At 41.9% G+C, this 21461-nt stretch overlaps 1 protein-coding gene across 17 annotated transcripts in view; it reads left to right on the forward strand.

The window, feature by feature from the left end:
* The window catches only part of DLG2 (discs large MAGUK scaffold protein 2), a 2332068-nt gene that overhangs the window by 2054842 nt on the left and 255765 nt on the right, over positions 1 to 21461 (forward strand). The window contains exon 1 of one of the 17 annotated variants that reach the window (XM_070783355.1): positions 4240 to 4262. The exons of 15 other annotated variants lie outside the window; for them this stretch is intronic. Coding sequence is in view for 1 of the 2 variants with exons in the window: in XM_070783350.1 (XP_070639451.1) it covers positions 4546 to 4582 (37 nt within the window). In the remaining variant the exon portion in view is untranslated. Of the gene's footprint in view, positions 1 to 4239; positions 4263 to 4465; positions 4583 to 21461 lie in introns of those variants that run through there. One more of the 17 variants, XM_070783350.1, reaches the window with a different exon arrangement.

Genomic DNA, 21461 nt, shown 5'->3' on the forward strand with positions numbered 1-21461 from the left:
TGACCATTTTAGAAAGAGCTCTGTGATAGCTGGTGTGGCTAATTCATTGACAGAAGGCAAGATGAGAGGGAGGGAACCAGTTTAGAGAGAACCTCATTCATGTCAATGACAGTGGTGACAAAGAGGGACACACAGACATTCTAGAGAGACGGTTTGGAGGTAGGATTGAGGGGATTGATTAATATCTCATTAGATATGGAATCAAGGTTTGAGGCTGAAGTTTCTAACATGTTATGACATGAAGGAAAATGTCCTCTGAAATCCATGATTTTGTCTGAAATCTCAAAACTATAGTATGAGACCTACTGTGTAATAGGTTTGTGGCATCTGACATATGTACTAAATTTTAACTTTCCAGAGCACTTCCTTTTGCTTGATCTCATTAAATATGCATTTTGACAGATGAGAAGACCAAGTGTAAGTGATGTGACTAAAAGCATTCGATTGGAATTGGCTGGGGTGAGACTAGAATCAAGTCTCCAGGCTCCCTAGTCTTGAGCTTTAAATCGAATCTTGAATCTGACAGTCTTGCATTCTGTGCCCCTTACCCTTTTTTTTCTCTTTTGCATAGAAGATACTAGAATTAGAAAGACTTTTTGACTCAAGGAGGAGGCTGGAAGTTTTGGAAAAGCCACAAAGAAATCTTGGGAGCTTTTAGGGAGGACGAGGCAGCCAGCAGATGGGCAAAGGGCAGCAAGTGACAGTGAGCATTCCAGGCCTTCCAGATGTCAGTGTTTTCATTGCTCAGAGTACAAATGTATCCTGTAGTGTTAGTTTCGCTGTAAACCTCATCCCTGCAAACCAGATGAGCCCTGGGAAGTGGGGAATGAAGTGGGGAGGGACCACTGCTAATGGCTAAGAACAACAGGGACAGTAGCCTCTACTCAGGATGGTCCTTGAGTCCCTCAAGTCTGTTCGGAGGGGCCTGTGTGGCCTATTAATGAGCATTATGCTCAAAATTGGTCCCCACACAATCTCAAACAGGGAATAAGTAGATTTGTTGATCACGGTGGGTGAGATTGTCTATGCAGAGGCTATAGAATAAACTCATTCAAAACTAGTACAGCCACTATGGAGAACAATGTGGAGATGCCTTAAAAAACTGGAAATAGAACTGCCATATGACCCAGCAATCCCACTGTTGGGTATATACACCGAGGAAACCAGAATTGAAAGAGACACATGTACCCCAATGCTCACTGCAGCACTGTTTACAATAGCTAGGACATGGCGGCAACCTAGATGTCCATCAGCACATGAATGGATAAGGAAGTTGTCGTACATATACACAATGGAAAGTTACTCAGGTATGAAAAAGAACCCATCTGAGTCAGTTCTAATGACGTGGGTGAAACTGGAGCCTATTGTACAGAGTGAAGTAAGTCAGAAAGAGAAACACCAATAGAGTATTTCAGTTCAGTTCAGTCACTCAGTCGTGTCCGACTCTTTGAAACCCCATGGACTGCAGCACGCCAGGCTTCCCTGCCCTTCATATTAATGCATATATATAGAATTTAGAAAGACGGTAATGATGACCCTATATGCAAGACAGCAAAAGAGACACAGATGTAAAGAACAGGCTTTTGGACTATATGGGAGAAGGCCAGGGTGGCATGATTTGAGAGAACAGCATTGAAACATATATATTACTGTACGTAAAACAGATGACCAGTGCAAGTTCGATGCATGAAGCAGAACACTCCAAGCTGGTGCTCTGGGACAACCCAGAGGGATGGGGTGGGGAGGGAGGTGGGAGTGGGGTTCAGGATGGGGGGATACATGTACACTCATGGCTGATTCATGTCCATGTATGGCAAAAACCACAACGATATTGTAAAGTAATTAGCCTCCAATTAAAATAAATAATTTTAAAAAGAATAAATTCATTCAATACATACACAACCATGTGTAAGATAGTTAGTAGGAACCTGCTCTATAGTACAAAGAGCTCAGTTCAGTGCCCTGTGGTGACCTGAGGGGTAGGATGGCGATGGGGTTGGGAGGGAGGTCAAAGCAGGAGGGGATATGTGTATATGTATGGCTGATTCACTAATTACAGCAGAAACTAACTCAACATTGTAAAGCAGTTATACTCAAATAAATATACTTTTATTTGAAAGTGGAGTCTCAACCCTACTGAGCAGAGGAAATGGAGAGTCTTGGTCCCTGCAGACCAGAATCTCTCTATCAGAAATAATAATTTTGCAATGGTGGGAGAGTCATTTTGCAATTATCTCCTGTCCATGTTGGTGATTGGGAAGAGGCAAAACACCTGTCTTAGACAAGGTAGACATTTGTGGGTAGGAAGAGACTTTTCATCTGTAGGAGTTACTGTCTGTTTTGGGAGCCAAAACAGACAATGTTTTAGGATACCTGGAGAGAAAGAGGATGAGGATTCTTGGTGAAAACTCCTCAATGCACTGTTATCTTTTAGGCAGATGTCGTCTCACAGGATTTGTAATAACTGCCTTTGCAAGTGGAAGTGATCAGCTTCCACTTGCAAGTGACTGCCTTGGAAATGGTGATCAAAGAATGGTACTTAATAGAGACGTGTTCTGTGATTATACAGCCCCCATCCTTCTGGGGGTTTCATTGATTATCTGTCTCTGTGTGGACTCCTAGCTGCAGCCTCAGGAACTCACCTGATTTCAGTGTATTCCTTTGTCATCTAGAACTACGGTTGACAGTCAATACTAATTAAAAAAAAAAGTATCACTTTTAAGGAAAATTTTTTTCTAAAATTAACTTATTTTGTACTGGAGGATACATACTGTGCTAAGTCACTCCAGCTGTGTTGGACTATTTGCAACCCGATGGATTGTGGCACCCCAAGGCTCCTCTGTCCATGGGATTCTCCAGGCAAGAATACTGGAGTGGGTTGCCGGGCTCTCCCTTCAGAGTGGCCAATTAACAATATTGTAAAATTTCAGGTAGACAGCAAAGGGACTTGCCATAAATATACATGTAGTTTTTTCTTCTTTTTACTTTTTATCCTAATATTTTCATGTGGGGCGGGAGAGAAGTCCATAAAGAAAAATATACTTTTATACCCAGAGGTGTGCTTTAAAGAGACCTTGTTGTTTAATTTTATGACCCAACCTAAAACCTCGGGATTCCTACAACTTTCAAGCCCATCAAGGCAGCCATTCCATCAAGACCAGTTCGAAGTGTCAATGATAATCCCATTTTATGAAAACCACTTTGAACATTTAAAAAAATCTCCAAGCAGTTGAGCCAATTCAACCCCTTAGTTCTGTTTTCCCAGTGATAATTTGTTTCTGAACATGTTTTCAACTGATTTTTTTAAATAAAACATTTACACTGAAATGACTCCCCATCTTAGGTGAGTTTGATTGATTTCTATAAGAGTTAAAAAAAAAAAATCATAGGATTTCTGAGCCTGTGCACTCTTAGTTTGATAAATGAAGTAACAGGGATAAAGGGTAGGTGGTTACCATGGTGACCATAACATCTGATTTGAGTAGCAACAGATAGGGCAAAATAACAGTACCATACTAAGCTGAATTGTAATGATGATCAACAGTTGAGAGAGGAAATTTAAATGTCTAGGCTCTACTTAGCAACTGATCAGTCAATCAATACATGAATAGCAATATCTACACCTTAGCTTCATATGCATGTATCATACAGATCAAAACAGAAAGAAAATTACAGCCTATGTGAAAATTAAGAGTCCTTAAGCATATTTGGAAAATACTTTTAGGTGAAAATAAAAATCATTCTAATTTCCAAATTTTAACTATTCATCCTCAGAATATCAGGATAAGTTTAAACTACATTGACATTAGAAGATTTCAAGGTTTAAAAGACATGCAAAGAGTTGTTGATCTTTCAGGCTGAGGGGACCTAGTTTCTCGACTTGGAGTTGCCACACAAAAAGATAAACTTAGAAGTTCTGCATCCCTAAACCATCCCTTTTTGAATACTCTTCCTGCCTAAAGGCTGATGTAAGCAGGCACTTCCTGGCCTGGGGGAGCCGGCAGATTCCAGTCTGCCAGCTGAAGAATTAACTCTACAGTGTGAATAACTTTGTTTACTCACTTCTGCATTTTAAAAGAAGATACCGACTAGCACTTCAGTATCGGAATTTCAAATACCAGCGGCCAAGCTGGACTGTGGGATGGGACTGGGGTTTAAGAAGTCTTCCGGGCTCCCTCGGCAGACTCCCTGGGCAGACGTCCACCACCTTTCCAGCACTAAGGCATTTTTTAGATGAGAAGAGAAAAAAGAGAGAGAGAGAGGTGAGTGAAACAGTCAACATCTGGAAAATGATTTGTAACTGCTTTTAAAAGGGTGGAATGGGGAAAGTAATCCCGTCTCTTAAATTGGCCCTTTTGTGTTGCAAAGCATCTCAAACTAGCTCTGCCACTAGCCTGAGCAGGCGGCCCCACCTGCTTCACTCCTCAGAGGATTTGGCTCCAACTCAAGAGCGTCAGGAGTGTGTGCAGACGGGCAGAGTTGATACACCATAGACTCGGCCAGGAAGAGGGGAGCAGAGCTGACTTTGGGGAGCAGTTGCCTGCTATGCTGAAAACCTCTGGAAACTGGCTAAGGAGCTGTGGTGAGAACCATGCGGCTTTTGTCAGACCCATTTCTCTTGAGAGACCAGTGGGGAATCATGGCCAGGGCTATGAAAAGAGGACAGCAGAGGCCCCTCCCCTCTCCCTCCCTAGAACTGCAACGTCTGCCTTTTCTTAGCACCCACTGCTTGGAGGCATCTCCTTAAGGCTATTCTGTTTTCTTGTCTGTTGCTGTCTGTGTTCTCGGGGAACAAGAATTAGTGAATTTTTCTCTTCCTGTGCCTCAGTGCCGCCCCTGAACCACACTCCACGAGTTTGATTCACCACTGGCCTCTTCATAATATATCTGCCTCATGTGAGCAGTTGATGGTTGATACTGTGTACCAGAGAGAGATTTAGGAATGTGAAATTCTTGTGGCTGACTTAAATGGGTTCCAGAAATGCCTGGATCTACACTGATTTCAGATCAGATATGTGATGCATGCAAGTTCTGTTCAAATAGCCAGAGTCTGCTGAGAGACAGAATGGTTCTAATGCAGGGAGTGAGGTGGGCTTACAGGTCTGAAAGAAACAAGAGACTTAGGGGCTGAAACCCCACTTTTAAGCCATGTAATCTTGAGAAACCAGGGAACTTTGTGCCTTCGGTTTTCTCAGTTGTAAAATAGGAATGACATTACTTACTTTGTAAGATTGAAAAATTAGTTGTATAGGTCTAGAGGACAGGGACCATAATCACCTTATTTAGGGGGTTAAACATCCAGAGAAAATCATTTATTAACACTCTTAACTTCATAGTTAAAAATGTCAGCTCAGATCATTCTGCCTGCTTTCAGATCGCAGCTCCCTCATGGTTTGCTGAAGTTGACTGAATAACATATGCCTGTTTCCACATCTGTAAAATGGTAATACTAACAACAAATATTTCATGAATCTGTGAGGATTTAAAGAACCAATGCTTCATATATCAGGTTGGCCAAAAGGTTTATTCAGTTTAAAAAACAAAACAAACCCGAATGAACCTTTTGGCCAAGCCAGTATCAGCCCCTCAGCAGAGTTCAGCTCGGTGCTCTGTGGTGACCTAGAAATGTGGAATGGGGAGGCTGGAAGGGAGGCTCAAGAAGGAGGGGATATATGCATTCATATGACTGATTTACCTTGTTGTACAGCAGAAACTAACACAACATTGTAAAGCAACTATATTCAAACAACAACAAAAAATGAGACAAACAAGCCCCTCAGCACTATGCCTAGCACACTGCTGCTGCTGCTGCTAAGTCGCTTCAGTCGTGTCCGACTCTGTGCGACCCCATAGACGGCAGCCCACCAGGCTCCCCCGTCCCTGGGATTCTCCAGGCACACAGCAGTCAGTAGTTGTTGGCTGTTGATATTATGAGGCAGAAATCTGACTGTGGAGCTAGACAACTGGCCTCCCTAGACTAAATTCCCAGGTGGCGCTAGTAGTAAAGAACCTGCCTGCCAATGCAGGAGACATAAGAGGGGTTCCATCCCTGGGTCAGGGAAGATCTGTTGGAGGATGAAATGGCAACCTACTCCAGTATTCTCGCCTAGAGCATCCCATGGACAGAGGAGCCTGGTGGGCTATGGTCCATAGGGTCACAAAGAGTCAGACATGATTGAAGTAATTGAGCTTACACACACCCAAGACTAAATTGACCTCATTTTTTAAAAATTTGACTGCAGAGGCTGGATGAGATAAGTCCTAAGGAGCCGTCCACCTCTTACCAGTTGTGTGCCTGGGAGTATCCACATGCCTATAACATAGACTTGCAATACATTGAAAATTCATACATTTTATGATGGAAAAAAAACAACCCAACATAATATACATTTGGACTTAAAAATCATAGCCAGTCCCTAAAACCAGATGTATCATTTCATATGTTCCTGTGACTTGATTTCCTGAAGAATGTATTTTTGCAGCCTTAGATTCTACTTTGCATGTTCATAGCTTTGGAAATTTGCATCCAAACACTTTGCACTGGTTTTAAGAGATTTACTCACACAAGTTGGCTGAGAATGGCACTTGGTAGCATTTTCAGTTTCTGGATTATTTTTGAGAAGGAACCTTAACCTGTATCTCTGCATTCTGCTGTCAGTTAATATGTATCCAGAGTCACTCCTCACTGGGCCTCTGTGCAGGAAGTAGATTTGCTGGGCTGGGGGATTTGCATTATCTTCAGACTGGGAGCACCCTCTCCCAACATTTCCTTTGTATTTTATTCTTTCCATATTCAACTCCCCCCCTTACTAAGTAGCTTCCCACAATTTCTCTCTAAATCCCTAATGGGTGCTCTGACCTAAGCCAACACCCTCATTAAACAGAACAATTAATCACAGGTTTTCAGAATTAATTTGTTTGGTTAAGACCACCAAGAGGGCAGGGACTGTATTTTCTTTTTTTTTTTTTGTATTTTCTGATGCCTGGCATATAATAGAGGCAGTTTTCGCTTTTGCATCATAGGCAGAGATCATAGAGATGACATCTTAATAATCAATGGGGAAAAAGTACCATTGGCTAAGATATTGAGCAAGCAGCTTTTCTATGCCTTAGTGAGTTGTCACAGTCCTTTCTAGCTTTGGATCAGCTTCCAACCTTTTATCCCTTGTACTTCAATGTTATGAAATATCTCTGAGAGTTATTTTAATGTGCAGTTTTTTGCCAGTGTTATTTCCTCTGGGACATCTTCATCCTTTCATCCCAACCACTTTCTTCGTTCATGTTCCTAAGTTTGCCTTTGGTCAAGTTCCCCTGACTGCGTATCTGGTTTTTCTCAAACGGTGGCAGTGTCAATATTCCCACGATCAGCTATGGCTTCTACAAGTCCACTGTTCCATTTGAATTTCACTTACAGCATTATCACTTTTTGTTTCTTTGCTGAACTTCAGTCTTTGCTGGCAAATTCCCTCTTTGCATTATCCATTTCTGTAAAACGTTGTGTGGGTCTACCACCAGGAGATGAGAAAGCAAAACAACTACATGCTTTGCTGTCTGTATGTGAACTGAACAATAGGTCTGAAGTGACCCATTCCCAACAGACTTTGAAAGAACTGACCTGATAAGTCTCGGGGAACATAATGTGCATCTGTTATTATGTAGTGACTGTCGACCAAAGAGCTAGTAGCAAGTTTATAGTTTACTTACTCACAGTTAATATACCGTGGTAACTGAAATTTGAATCTTGTTGTTAGGGAACTGCTGTTCCTTAATTAAGCCATAGTAATTGAAATTCATGAGTGTTCAGTTCAGTTCAGTTCAGTTGAGTCGCTCAGTCGTGTCTGACTCTTTGCGACCCCATGAACTGCAGCACACCAGGCCTCCTTGTCCATCACCAACTCCCAGAGTTCACCCAGACTCATGTCCATCGAGTCGATGATGCCATCCAGCCATCTCATCCTCTGTCGTCCCCTTCTCCTCCTGCCCCCAATCCCTCCCAGCATCAGAGTCTTTTCCAATGAGTCAACTCTTCGGATGAGCTGGCCAAAGTACTGGAGTTTCAGCTTTAGCATCAGTCCTTCCAAAGAAATCCCAGGGCTGATCTCCTTCAGAATGGACTGGTTGGATCTCCTTGCAGTCCAAGGGACTCTCAAGAGTCTTCTCCAACACCACAGTTCAAAAGCATGAATTCTTCAGTGCTCAGCTTTCTTCACAGTCCAACTCTCACATCCATACATGACCACTGGAAAAACCATAGTCTTGAACTATGGAAAAACCATAATTCCAACCATTTGTTGGAACCACACAAATAAAAAACTGCCCATAGATAGTTGCTTAATAATAAATATCTGTTGAATGAATGAACATACTCATGCATTCACACTGATCTCAGTTTTACAGTCTGAGTGTCCTTTTAGCCTTGCCCATAACTATTTCTCTTCTCTTCCTTCCTGGATATAATAAAATACCCAAAGTGTTAGCTGGTCTTTGCAACCCAATGGACTGTAGCCTGCCAGGCTTCTCTGTCTATGGAGTTTCCCAAGCAAGAATAATGGAATCAGTAGCCATTCCCTTTTTCAGGGGATTGTCCCAACCCAAGTATCAAACCCAGTTCTCCTGCATTGCAGACAGATTCTTTTCTGCCTTATCCACCAGGGAAACCCTAAATAGTAGGTAAAAACATGTCTACTACAAGCTAGCTTTGAACAAGTCATTTAACTCTTGGGTCTCATGTGCTAAAGGCCCAGTTATTATTAAAATTCTTCCTGATTGGGACTTCCCAGGCAGTTCAGTGGTTAAGACTCCTTGCTTCCACAGCAGGGGATATGGGTTCAGTCCCTGGCTGGAGAACCAAGATCCTGCATGCCATGCTGCATGGCACAGCCAAAAAGAAAAAAAATTCCCTGAATGCCTAGCTTCACTTACACAATAAACGAATACGATCAATAGATTTATACATTAAATTCAAAAAGGACTCTCAGGCTCCAAGTGTTGATCATTTTCTCCCCTAAGAGCAGACTCAGGTCTTGGCAGAGGAAGCTTCTGAAATCCTGCCTCCACGAAGGATGCTCAGACCCAGTGGGCAGTGGAAGAGAGGGGTCTTATACTGACAGAACTTCCCTGATCCAACTCTCTTACTGTCCTAAAATCTAGTAATTACAAAAAAAGTAGAGGATGTCTAGGGGAGAGACTCAAAGATAATCCTAAATTCTACTTGGCCTTTGGTCTCCAGGAGTTTATCTTCCAGAATGGGCTGTGAACCCCGGAGACCTGTAAGCAGTAAGAGTGGTGGGTACCAGCACTGGCTTGACCCGAGCCAGTTTCAGGGTTGGACCTGTCACTTCTAGCTCGGTAAGCTTTCGCAAGTCACCTAGATTCTCAGAATCTCCTTTCTACATCTGTGGAATCTAAGAATTATCTCTCAGGGTTTTGAAGAGTTTTGAACAAGATAAGGAATGCAATGTACATAGAGTAGTATCTTTTGTAGCGTAAGAGCTTGGAAAACGGAAACGATTTTCATTACTGAGACATGATTCGAATACATGTTGTCTTTTTTAAATATTTATTTATTTGGCAGCACTGGGTCTTAGTTGTGGCATGCAGCATCTTTCAGTTGTGGCATGTTTAGGAATCGAACCCGGGCCCCCTGCATTGGAGGTGTGGAATCTTAGCTCTTGTGCCACCAGGGAAGTTGCAGATGTCATTCTTTTAACTAAGATAGCCTTGTCTTCAGTGTGCAGAGTTCTGGTTGCAGAGTGTAATATACAGGTGAACTTTATGAAAGCTATCCAGCCCATTCACGAGGGACCAAGGCTAAGACCTTTGTTTTCTCTTGCCTCCTTATGGACATCCACTGGGTAATTGAGAATCTATATTATATTCTGCTTTTGTGGAGTTGGCCCCCTCTATTCTTTTGGAATCCCTCCTTTGGGTGTGTTCAGAGGCATTTTCAAGAGCGAGTCGCTCAGGTCACATAGTGGCAGGGCCTCACTTGCTCATCTGCTGACAGTCCGTCTCTCCTAGAAAGAGCAGCTTGGCGCGGCAGCATCCTCATCTGGTTGCTGTGTGTCCCCACAGCCAGACACACACACTTGGAGACTTTTTGAAAAGTCACTGTTGTGCCTGACTGCTGGGCCGTGGGTCTCAGTTCTGGCCGTGAGGGGCACTTAACAAGTGGAGCTCTGCCCAGGGATCCTGATTTAGTCAGTCTGGAGTGGAGCCGAGGCACCTACATTATAAAAGTGGTTCCCAGGTGAGGAGCAGGCAGAGCTGAGAACTGCTGCTCTAGCGCCAACAGGTACTAGCGTCTAAGAACACAGCCAGCCCTGGTTGCTGGTGCCTGCACGTGACTGTGACCTTCACTTGTCGGCAAACTGAGCCTCAGCTGGCCTTGCGGTGTGAGAACCTGGCTGCTGCCCGTTCTCCTTACCTGGGCAGGGGGCGGGGGGAACGTTTACTTGTGTTGTGCCATCAGAGAGCAGTCCCACTCCTCTTGACTGAACTTTTTATAACAGCTGCCTAATTGGTCTCCTTGATTCCGTCTCCCTCTCTTAACCTGTCAATCCACCCTCCACTCTGCCAACAAAGTCATCTTGCTAAATCAAGAATTCCATTGTTACTCCCTTCCTCTTCCTCTTTCTTTTTTCTTTTTACATTTTGTGGGATCTTAGTTCCTGACCAGGGAGTGAATCCCCACCTCCTGTAGTTGAGGCATGAAGTCTCAACCTCTGGACTGCCAGGGAAGTGCCCTCTCCTCTTGTAGCCACAAAGAACTGTTCCTTGTTTCCAGCATGGGATGTTTCTCAGTACCTTCAAGCGCGTTATTTCCCTGCCAGAACACTCTGCCTCCCAGTTAATAGTAAAACTTTCATAAATAACAAAATATTTCTATTTGAAAGTTTAATCTTTGTTAGATCCCATGCCACGTGTTCTACACATGTATATGTTTGACAAACTCTCACTGACCTTAGAAGCCCAGTTCTAGACCTTCTCTGAGAAGACTTCTCTATCCTTTACTCATCAGCAGCGTGTGTACCTTCTCTGGACCCAGAGAACACTATCAAAGAATTCAGCATCTTGCATTGTAATTTGCTGCTTATGATCTATTTTCTTCCCAAGGATATGTGCCATGTTTGTGTTTGTAATTGCTTTAGCGGGCTTCCCAGGTAGCTCAGTGGTAAAAAAAATCTGCCTGCCAATGCAAGGAGACACAGGATATGCTGTTTCAATCCCTGGGTTGGGAAGATCCCTTGGAGAAGGAAATCGCAATCCACTTGCCTGGAGAATCCCTTGGACAGAGGAGCCTAGTAGGTTACAGTCCATGAGGGTGCACAGAGTCAGACACGACTGAGCCAGAATGCACATATGCAACTGCTTGAGCAGAATGGGCCACCAGGGGGGTTGGGAGCAGGCTTGAGGGAAAATCATCTTCAGTCCTAAAAAAACACCTGGATGCAGATGGTTCACTTGACAATGGATTGTTAACTCTAATAATGTCATTTCTTGTAAGTCTTTTGGGGGCACAAAAAAGAATTATCCCCAAAATAAACTAAAAATATTAAAAAGAGAAAAAACAGTGTCCCAGAGGTTCTGCCTTTATACACAGAATTCTAATTGCTGGAGCACTTACTTCCCAAGACAGTCTAAGCCACAGTCAGCAAGACTGCCTAGATTTCTGTGCTTAGCTGACCAGAGCTTCCACCGTAACATCATTGGGTTCACTTTATTACCCAAGAAGGGCTGGATTCCATTGCATCATCTGTTTAGAGGGCATTTTACGAAAGAACCAATGAAAGGCAGCCAAAGAGAGCTGTGCATTTTAAAAATATTTTACTTATTTCTTTGGCTGCACCAGGTCTTAGGTGAGGCATGTGGGATTTAGTTCCCCGACCAGGGATCAAACTCAGGCCTCCTGCATTGGGAACATGGAGTCTTAGCCACTGGATCAGCTGGGAAGTCCCAGAGCTATGCACTTTTGTGTGTATACTTTTTTTGGGGTGCAGCCTGTATTTTTACAGGCAGACACTGTAACCAGCTGTCATGATAGCTATAATCAATTAGCCTATGGACGGTTTTTCTCCATCTGTACTAATAGTTGCTTTTGTTTTTATTTTTGTTTTTCCTTGCTACTGTTGAACCATGTGACTAAGCCCCTAAAAACCTTCAGCTGCTGTTCTTTCTCTCCTTTCTCTAACTGTTCCTCCTTTAAGACATGGCAGTAACCCATTAATCTCCAGAGAGATTTGCAAATATCTGCCTTCATATCTAGGAGTTACTTATTTGAAAAATATACTCAAGTAGGTCCTTTATTGTTAGCTCAATAGATATGAGTTTGAGCAAACTCTGGGAGATAGTGAAGGACAGGGAAGCCTGGCATGTTGCCATTCATGGGTTCACAAAGAGTTGGACACAACTGAGTGACTGAACTCCTATTGTTGAAGTAAATATTTGTTTCTTTTGAAACTGAGATTTTTCTCCAATAAATCACAAGTTAGAGATGCTTCCCTGACAGTAAGCTTAAGAACACAGCAGAGAACTTTTAAGAGTTAGGCAAACATTTCAGCTAACGTGGCTGCACAAGTCTAGAACCTAAGCTAGAAACAAAAAGAAAAGTAAAGATCTAGCGTCTGCTTGCAACGAGCTTAAAGTCTAGAAGAAAGATTTATTAAAAAAAACAAAAAACCCAAACACAATAAAGCATTAAGGATGAAAGAAAATGCCCATGTTTCAAAACATTCTGTTGTGTGCTCAAAAGAAAATTGTCCCTGACCTCTCTGTCTTCTGGTTTCTATCTGCAAAATGGGTATAATCCAGCCAGTAACCTAATTCTTTTTAGAATTCATTGTAATGAGAAATTGAAAGGATTTTGAAAGTCTTCATACCCTTAAGGGTATTATATGGATTCCATGTTAAAACCATAGTGCATTTAAAGCAATGATCATTGAACTATTAATCAATTTTTGTCACTAGCTCCATACAAAACTTACTGAGGGACCCTGAAGTTCTTATAGAAATGAAAAACAGAGCAACTAGAATTAATTTCACTGGTTAGGTAGGGAAGGCTAGGAGGTGAGGATAAGACCCCCTCCAAGGACCCCAGAACTTGCTGCCAAGGCTATTGACTTTGTGGTCACCTTTAATGACTGTTCTTTTTACTTGTCTGTGGCTTGGGGCTCTGACTGTAGATTTATGGATGCACAGTTTTCTTCAACCGGGAATTAAAATTTAACGAAAGCAAAATCCAAAAGCAAATAATACCCCAAAACTGTGTTTCCGCCTTTGAATGCAGAAAAATAGGATTTTTTAATAGGAGTTTTAAAATGTATTCAGCAGATCTTTATTCAGTACTTGCTATGTGCTGTGTATGGCCCTAGGCATTGGAGGACAAATCAGACACGGTCTTTGTCCTCATGGAGCTTAGAATCCAATTACGGGCCAACTGCAACACAATGTAAGCAATGCCATGGGGGGCTTAGACACTGCCCAGGTAGGAACTTTTAATGCATCTTGACAAGAGGATCATAGAAGGCTCCGTGCAGAAAAAATATCAAAGCCAGGCTGTAAAATTCTGAGAAATTAGCCCTGAAAAGTGGGAAGGAGGAAGAACATTAAGGAGGAAAGCAGGACAGCACGAAGGCGCCCCTGTCCTTGGAAGTGAAGCAGTTTAATAGGTTGGAGTTTAGACCAGTGTCTGGTGGAGCCTGGATTGCTAAGGAGGGCCCAAATCACACAAGGATCTTTATGCCCAACTGGAGTTTGATTTTTTGTCTGAAGGCAGTGGGGCCAGTTAAATGGTTTTAAGCAGGAAAGGGACAGGATCAATATTGCCATTAGGAAAAAAATCTCTTATCTCTGCTGTGAAAAGAATGGAGAGGAGAGGGGACAACCATCAAGAAGATGGGATAAGGATTCTTAGTCTAGGGGTTGAAAAGTCAGATGTAGGTCTCACTAGCTGCTCTCACTATCCTCTGTGTGCAGGACGGTAAGGATTACACTCCTGCTCCTTCCCAGGCTTTTTGAATACAAACACTCCCTTTTAAACTACCGAGAATGGTTTTTAGATTTTGTTGATAGAGATAATACTTACTGATACTATGATACTTTGAAACATGGAATTGATGTTGGCCAGTCGCTCAGTTGTGTCCGACTCTTTGAGACCCCATGAACCGTAAGCACGCCAGGTTCTTCTGTCCTCCACTGTCTCCCAAGGTTTGCTCAAATTCATGTCCCAAGTGGATCAGTGGGTAAAGTATCCACCTGCAATACAGGAGACGCAGGTTCAATCCCATGGACAAAGGAGCCCAGCGAGCTACAGTTTCTTCACAGAGTCACATGTAACTGAACAGAAACACAAGGATGTATACGTAGGTGACATTATGGATTCGGTCTAGGGAATATTTGGTGCCTTTTAGAGGATTCTTTGCCAAAACACCAAGGATTCCCGAGAGTTTTTGTCCCTTAACTTGAACCTGGAAGTAAGGAGGCTTTAGAATGTAGTTATCAGTAGTCTGTTAGCTAATCTTTATCAAAGGGTCGATGCTATTATTTATTAAGCTTGTTCAGTCGCTCAGTTGTGTCTGACTCTTTGTGACCCCCATGGACTGCAGCACGCCAGGCTTCCCTGTCCTTCACTATTTCCCAGACTTTGCTCAAACACACGTTCATTGAGTCGGTGATGCCATCCAACCATCTCGTCCCCTTCTCCCACCTTCAATCTTTGCTGGCATCTCTTCCAATAAGTCAGCTCTTCGCATCAGGTGGCCAAAGTATTGGAGCTTCAGCTTCAGCATCAGTCCTTCCAATGAACATTCAGGGTTGATTTCCTTGAGAATTGACTGGGTTGATCTCCTTGCAGTCCAAGGAACTCTCAAGAGTCTTCTCCAACACCACAGTACAAAGGCATCAATTCTTTAGCACTCAGCCTTTTTTATTGTCCAGCTCTCATTGTCCTTACACACTACTGGAAAAACCATAGCTTTGACTATATGGACCTTTATCAGCAAAGTAATGTATCTGCTTTTTAATATGCTGTCTAGATTTGTCATAGCTTTTCTTCCAAGGAGCAAGTGTCTTTTAATTTTGTGGCTGCAGTCACTCCACAGTGATTTTGGAGCCCAAGAAAATGACTGTATCCAATAGCTTTACAAGTACTAGTTCATTTTATAAATGGGAAAACAAACGTTAGAGAAGTCAGTAACTTGCTTTGGCTTCTGATTGACATTACTTCAGTACCTCCTGAAGGTTAAGTGAATTGAATGTTTGAATTTCAGTTCTACCACTTACCATCAATGTAATTTGGGGAACTTTATCTCCAGTAGTATCAGTTTCTTTATCTGTGAAATGGGTATAATAGCTATCACATGGGATTAGAGTATTATTATAGTAGATAATGGATACAAAAAATCTTGATAATTTTCAATAAACTGTCTTCCCATCGTACGTTCTTCTCTTATTCCTTCTTTATCCTTTCTCCCCACTTCCCTGGCATCTGCTTACATGTTTGTCCCTCCTCTATCGATTTTCCTTCTCCTGATTTCTTTTCTTTTTTTAATCTTCACATTTTATTAAATCACTTTTTTTAAGAGCTTATACAGTTATTTTTTGTTTCCTGTTCTTAAACAGCAACCATTTATGTTTTGTTATATTACTTAAGAATCAAGTTGCTCTGTATCTGTGACCCTTTGTAGAAAAACGTTCTCATTAGCACATCAATGACCTATAGTACATTTTCAGGTCCACTCTGGCAATGTTACTTACTCCACATTCTTTTGATAGAGATGAATCATCCATGCAATGCCCTACTTAAAAGACATCTGTGTTCCTAGCCAATGCTCTCTTCATTCTCGCACATTCTCAAGTGCTCTGACAAATCCTTAGCGCCCCTGTCAAAAGCAGTGATGTCAGGTCTCCTGGGATATAGCCTATGGTTGACTAAGCAGGTGCAGAATTACAGAAGGTGTAATTGCCACGTGAAGTAGTATAGGGAAGTGTTTTCCTATGTGTTTCTTGAAATTTATCTGTATCTTATTTTTAGAGCATATTTATCCATTGCATACTAAATTCTAAGTCTAATGAATAAAACTGGAATAACTTGTGAAAATCCATTCCTTATGCTGAGTTACCAAATAGCCGCACCCTTTGGCTTAGCTTTTAAGGCCTTCCATGATCTGGTTTCTCTTGTTACTTCATTCTTTCTTCCTGTTTCTCTTGTGGGAAAGACATGACTCCTACACTTAAATATTTTCTACAGCCTTCCCCTGAAAGGCTCCTCCTTTAACATGGCAGTCTTAAAGTACTTGTGTGCCTGCTATTTCTCTCCTCTGGAAATCCTTCTTTTCTGCAAACCTTACCCATTCTTCAAGTGTCAGTTCATGTCCTACTTTGTCTGATCATTCCAAGTTCAAGTGATCTTCTGAATTCCTGGAGAGAGGTAGTGTGATTTACAGGGTAGGTTTGGAGATCTAGAGTTGGAATGCTGAGTTCAAATCCTGCCTGAGAGATGGCAATCTTTTTACCTTCTTTGGAAGATAAGAAGACAGAGGAGATAAAGGTGTTAATAAAAGGATTAAGGTAGAAAAACCATGTGAAAATATTGTGTAATTAATTATGATAATCTTGCCTAGTATATTCAATTATTTCTTCTTTTTATGTGGTAGTTTAGTTTGCAGTTAAACATATTTAGTAAACACTTAATTCTTAAAGCTAAAAATGTACACTTTTTAAATCAGGGCTTCTTACATATTAATGTGCATATGAATTAGCTGGGGATTATTTAAAAGTCAGGCTTCTGATTCTGTAGCTCTGGGATGGGGTTTGAGTTTTATATTTCTAACAGCTCTCAGGTGAGCTGTCACTGCTTCTGCTTGCCCACAGACCATATTTCGATTCGCAAGTCTCCCTGTAAATGCAATACAGAGGGGGCAATAGAAACACCCATGCTGATAATTGGCCGTCTCTGCCTGGAATCCAGACATGGTATTTGCACAGTGACCTTCTTCTCGGTGTCCAATTGTGTTTTTCGGCCTATAACTTCACAACTGCAAAAGCTGGCTAGCTCAGTACTTAACCTGGTCACACATTGATATTAGTCAGCCTGGGGTGTCAAACGCAATTACTTCAGAATAAATAGAAAGTTCATCAGGAAACTTGCAGGGCTCCCACAGAGTGAACTGGATCTACCCTGAGATGCCTGCTAACTGATGACAGTGAAGTGACTCATTTGAGGTCAAGTCACAGATAGACGTCATCTCGTTACCTGGGAAGACCTCCTTTTGCAGCAAAGTATGCCACAGGTGCGTCTAAATGAGGAGAAACACTGGGAGGTTGGTTACCTGACTAACCCTCAGCAGTACAGTCTCTACCAACTGGAGCGGTCACAGCATCTATAGACCCTGTCCTTTAAACAGTTTAACACTCATTTATTTATTTATTTATGGCTGTGCTGGGTTTCTGTTCTCCACAGGCTTTCTCTTGTTGCAGCGAGCAGGGGCTACTCTTCGTTGTGGTGTGCAGCCTTCTAATTGTGGTGGCTTCTCGCTGCAGAGCACAAGCTTGAGACACATGGGCTTCAGTAATTGCAGCACTTGGGCTCAGTAGTTGTGGTGCATGGGCTTAGCTGCTCCATGGCATGTGGAATCTTCCCAGATCAAGGATTGAGCTCATGTCCCCTGCATTGGCAGGCAGGTTTTTATTCACTGTGCCACCAGGAAGTCCCGTTAAAAACAGTTTATCAGTGACTTCAATTTGACCTTCAGTGAGTCGTCACCTCCTTTACCTAGTTCTCCATGTGTGCACAAGGCAAGAAAAAAGAGTACCTGATTTTGAATTGCATACTTTGATTGCAGTTCAGTAAAGGAGACTTGGTGTGGAAGGTGACTGATGAAGCCATGGTTTTACAGTCAGTGTGCTCATGTTCTAGTTGTGTGGGACCTTAGGCATGTTACCCAATCTAGGTTTTGGGCTTTTCATTAGTCAAAAAGAGATATTAAAATAAGTGAGATGGTCCATGTTACACATTTAACACAGTTCCTGGCATACAGTTAGTGGTCCATATGTATCAGTTATACTTGTTATAGATGACAGTTATTGGCATATTTATGTTATTATAACATTATTAATATAATATTACATTTTAGAGTTTTTTGTGGTGAAAACACATTAATCTATCATCTTAGCCATTTGTAAATGTATGGTTCTGTAAGTATAAACATTGTCATGCAACAGATTTCTAGAACTTTTTCATCTTGCAACACAGAAATTCATATACTTCAATAAAAATGAATTTCTCCTGCAAGCCCTTTACATTTTAGTTCCATTTCTGTAGTATATTGATATGAAACCACTCTGCATGGCCTTGTCACTACTGTTCCATGGCCCTGTTTCCTGTCACTATTGGGAAAACACACAGGATTTGAAGTAAAAATGTAGACACAAGATTAAGCCCTGAATTATACTAACTATATGAACATCCTAGTACCAGTTTCAAGCTTTGATTATATCATCCATATCTGCAAATAGGCCCACGTTATGAGTTGTATATTATTGTTAATTAGTCTCTGAATGCCCCCTCCTTCCAATATTCCTCCTCTGTGTTCCTAAAAATTGTTCATTTTAACACTCTGCATGCCACACTGAAATGTGTCTTTCTCTTGAGTAAATTAAAAGCACCTTGTGGACTGGGGTTAGGTGTTAATTCAAAACTGATTTCACATGTGTTAGACAGAACAGCGTATTTACTTTATATTTCTCTGTCATTTGCTTCTACGTGTTCCCAGGAGCCTCATTTTTATCATATTACATTTCCCTTTGTTTAACACCCTTCTTTAAAATCCTTGGCAAAATGCCTACCCACAACAGTGATTGGTAGGAGGGAACAAACCAGTCCAGTGGAGTATGGACAGAATTAGGGTAAAGTTATAAAGAGTTTGAAAAAAGAAAGCTTAGCCTGGTTTTTAGACTGTCTCTCTACTTTTAACAACTACCTAGTTATGATTAGAATGTTCTTACTCCTGCTGCTTCTGCCAAGTATCTAGAGAAGTCAAGAGGCATCTTGTTTCCTTCCAAATGATTTGGGGGCAAATTGCTTCCAGGTACAACAGGCTCTGCTCCTGAAGATCTGTATTGAAAGTTAATTTAGAGAATCAAGGTTCACTTTCTGAAGCAGAAGCCAAGACAGTTATGTAACCTGAAATTCTCTGTTGAAAACAAAACCTGCAGATACTCAGAAAGGTAAATTAAACTCTTGACTTGTCCCTCAGCCACCAAGCATCTTTGGGCAGCCCAAAGAATATTAACAGCACCAGGATGATCATTGTAATGATGCTGAGTGAAGCACTATTCATTCCAGCCAATGTGATTTAAAAGTCTGCCCAGAGTAGCTAGCCAGAATGCACGCTGAGGTTGAGCTGAACTTTACAGTGTGGTTTGTTGCCTAAAGAGCCTCTTGTTAAAAAAAAAAATTTGCAAAATTTGGTTATATGCACAACTGATTTGAGAAAAATGTTTCCTCCTCTCAGAAGATGCTTTCTTGATGAAGGATTGCATACCCTAGATTGAGAAGGGGAGCCTAAGAGAATGAATATTATTGGCAGTTCCCACAGGTCTCATGCTCATCTCTTACCTTTAAAAGAGGAAAGGAGGACTTCCCTGGTGGTCCAGGGGTTGGGAATCCACCTGCCAACTCAGGGGACACAGGTTCAATCCCTGGTCTGGAAGATCCCACTGGCTGTGGGGCAACTAAGCCTGTGTGCCACAACTACTGAGCCCAAGCTCTAGAGCCTGTGCTCTGCAACGAGAGAAGCCACTGCAATGAGCAGCCTGCGCGCCACAACTAGAAGTAGCCCCGACTGTGACAACTAGACAAAAGCCTGCGAGCATCAGTGAAGACCTGGGGCAGACAAAAAAAAAAAAAAAAAGGAAGGGAATACATGCCACATGCCAGGAACTCTGCATATGTCCTTCCAGTAAATCATCACGTGAAGTCAGGGAAATGGGACACCAGCGACCTCGTATTAGAAATTATGAAAAACAGACTCAGAGATAGAAAATAATTTGTCCAAGGTCTCTCAACTAGTACGTGGAAGAACTGGGATACAAACAGGGTCTTCCTGTCATGACCTAGGGAGAGAATCCACTATCATCACACCACCTTGGGCATTGACCTTCAATCATCTAATTTCTCCCTCAAAATCTGAGGTCCACATCCCACCAAATAATGTCTTGAAAATAGATCCTGATGTTTTCAGAATCTAAATTCAAGTTATAGGGACTTTCCTGGTGGTCCAGTGGTTAAGACTCCAAGCTTCCAATACAGGGGCTGTGGTTTCCATCTCTGGTCAGGGAATAAGATTCCGTATGCTGTGTGTGGAGAAGGCAATGGCACCCCACTCCAGTACTCTTGCCTGGAAAATCCCATGGGCTGAGGAGCCTGGTAGGCTGCAGTCCATGGGGTCACGAAGAGTCAGACACGACTGAGTGACTTCACTTTCACTTTTCACTTTCATGCATTGGAGAAGGAAATGGCAACCCACTCCAGTGTTCTTGCCTGGAGAATCCCAGGGACAGGGGAGCCTGGTAGGCTGCCATCTTATGGGGTCGCACAGAGTCGGACACGACTGAAGCGATTTAGCTGCTGCTGTGTGCAGTATGGCCAAAAGATAAATAAACAAACAAAAAAATTCAAATTGCAAGTACTTTCTAAAATATACATATTTCTGTAATAAAATCAAGATAGAAAACATTGCAAAGAAAGCAATTTTTTACCTAAAATTCAAGTGACATTTAATTTGGAGGGACAAACAAGGCTAAATATTAAAAGAAATTTGTGATCATTATTGTCCTGAGAATGAGTCTCCAGTTTTCAGCCTTGCTTTATGACTTCATTCCTTCCATAGGTATAGCTGTTCCTCCTCTTTGTTTATAGTCAGAACTTGGGACACTGACATTTTCTCCCTGTCAGATGTTAGTTAGCAACCTTTAATGCATTTACTCATTTTCTGTGTGTGGGCTGATGATTCTTGCTAAAAGCATATGTGGCTCACTCCTTTATTTAGTATTCAATAAATATTTACTGAACATCATCTATTGCCAGATATCATCCATCTACTAGGTTCTCTGTGTTCTAGAGCTTTTCCCATATGTTTCATAAGGATATTCCAAAAGTCCTGAATCTAGTTTAGGAACTCAAATGTAGCATAAATACGAAAAGTATATAGAATTTCCAATAATGATATAACAGCTAATGTTTACTGCATGCTTGTCATGTCCCAGGTTCCAATGATGAATGTTTTTGTATGCATCTCATGTAATCTGCCTAACAACTCTGTGATAAAAATATAATTTAATATTATGCCTTTTTACAGAGGAAGACATTGTCCTAGTGTGATTCTTAGAGTTCCTAAAACCATTATCATAGGTGGGGCACGAACCCAGGCCCACCTGACAGAAAGTCCACATTCTTAACCACC

The sequence above is a fragment of the Bos indicus genome, chromosome 29, assembly GCF_029378745.1.
Source record: "Bos indicus isolate NIAB-ARS_2022 breed Sahiwal x Tharparkar chromosome 29, NIAB-ARS_B.indTharparkar_mat_pri_1.0, whole genome shotgun sequence".
In the NCBI taxonomy this organism is placed as follows: Eukaryota; Metazoa; Chordata; class Mammalia; order Artiodactyla; family Bovidae; genus Bos; species Bos indicus.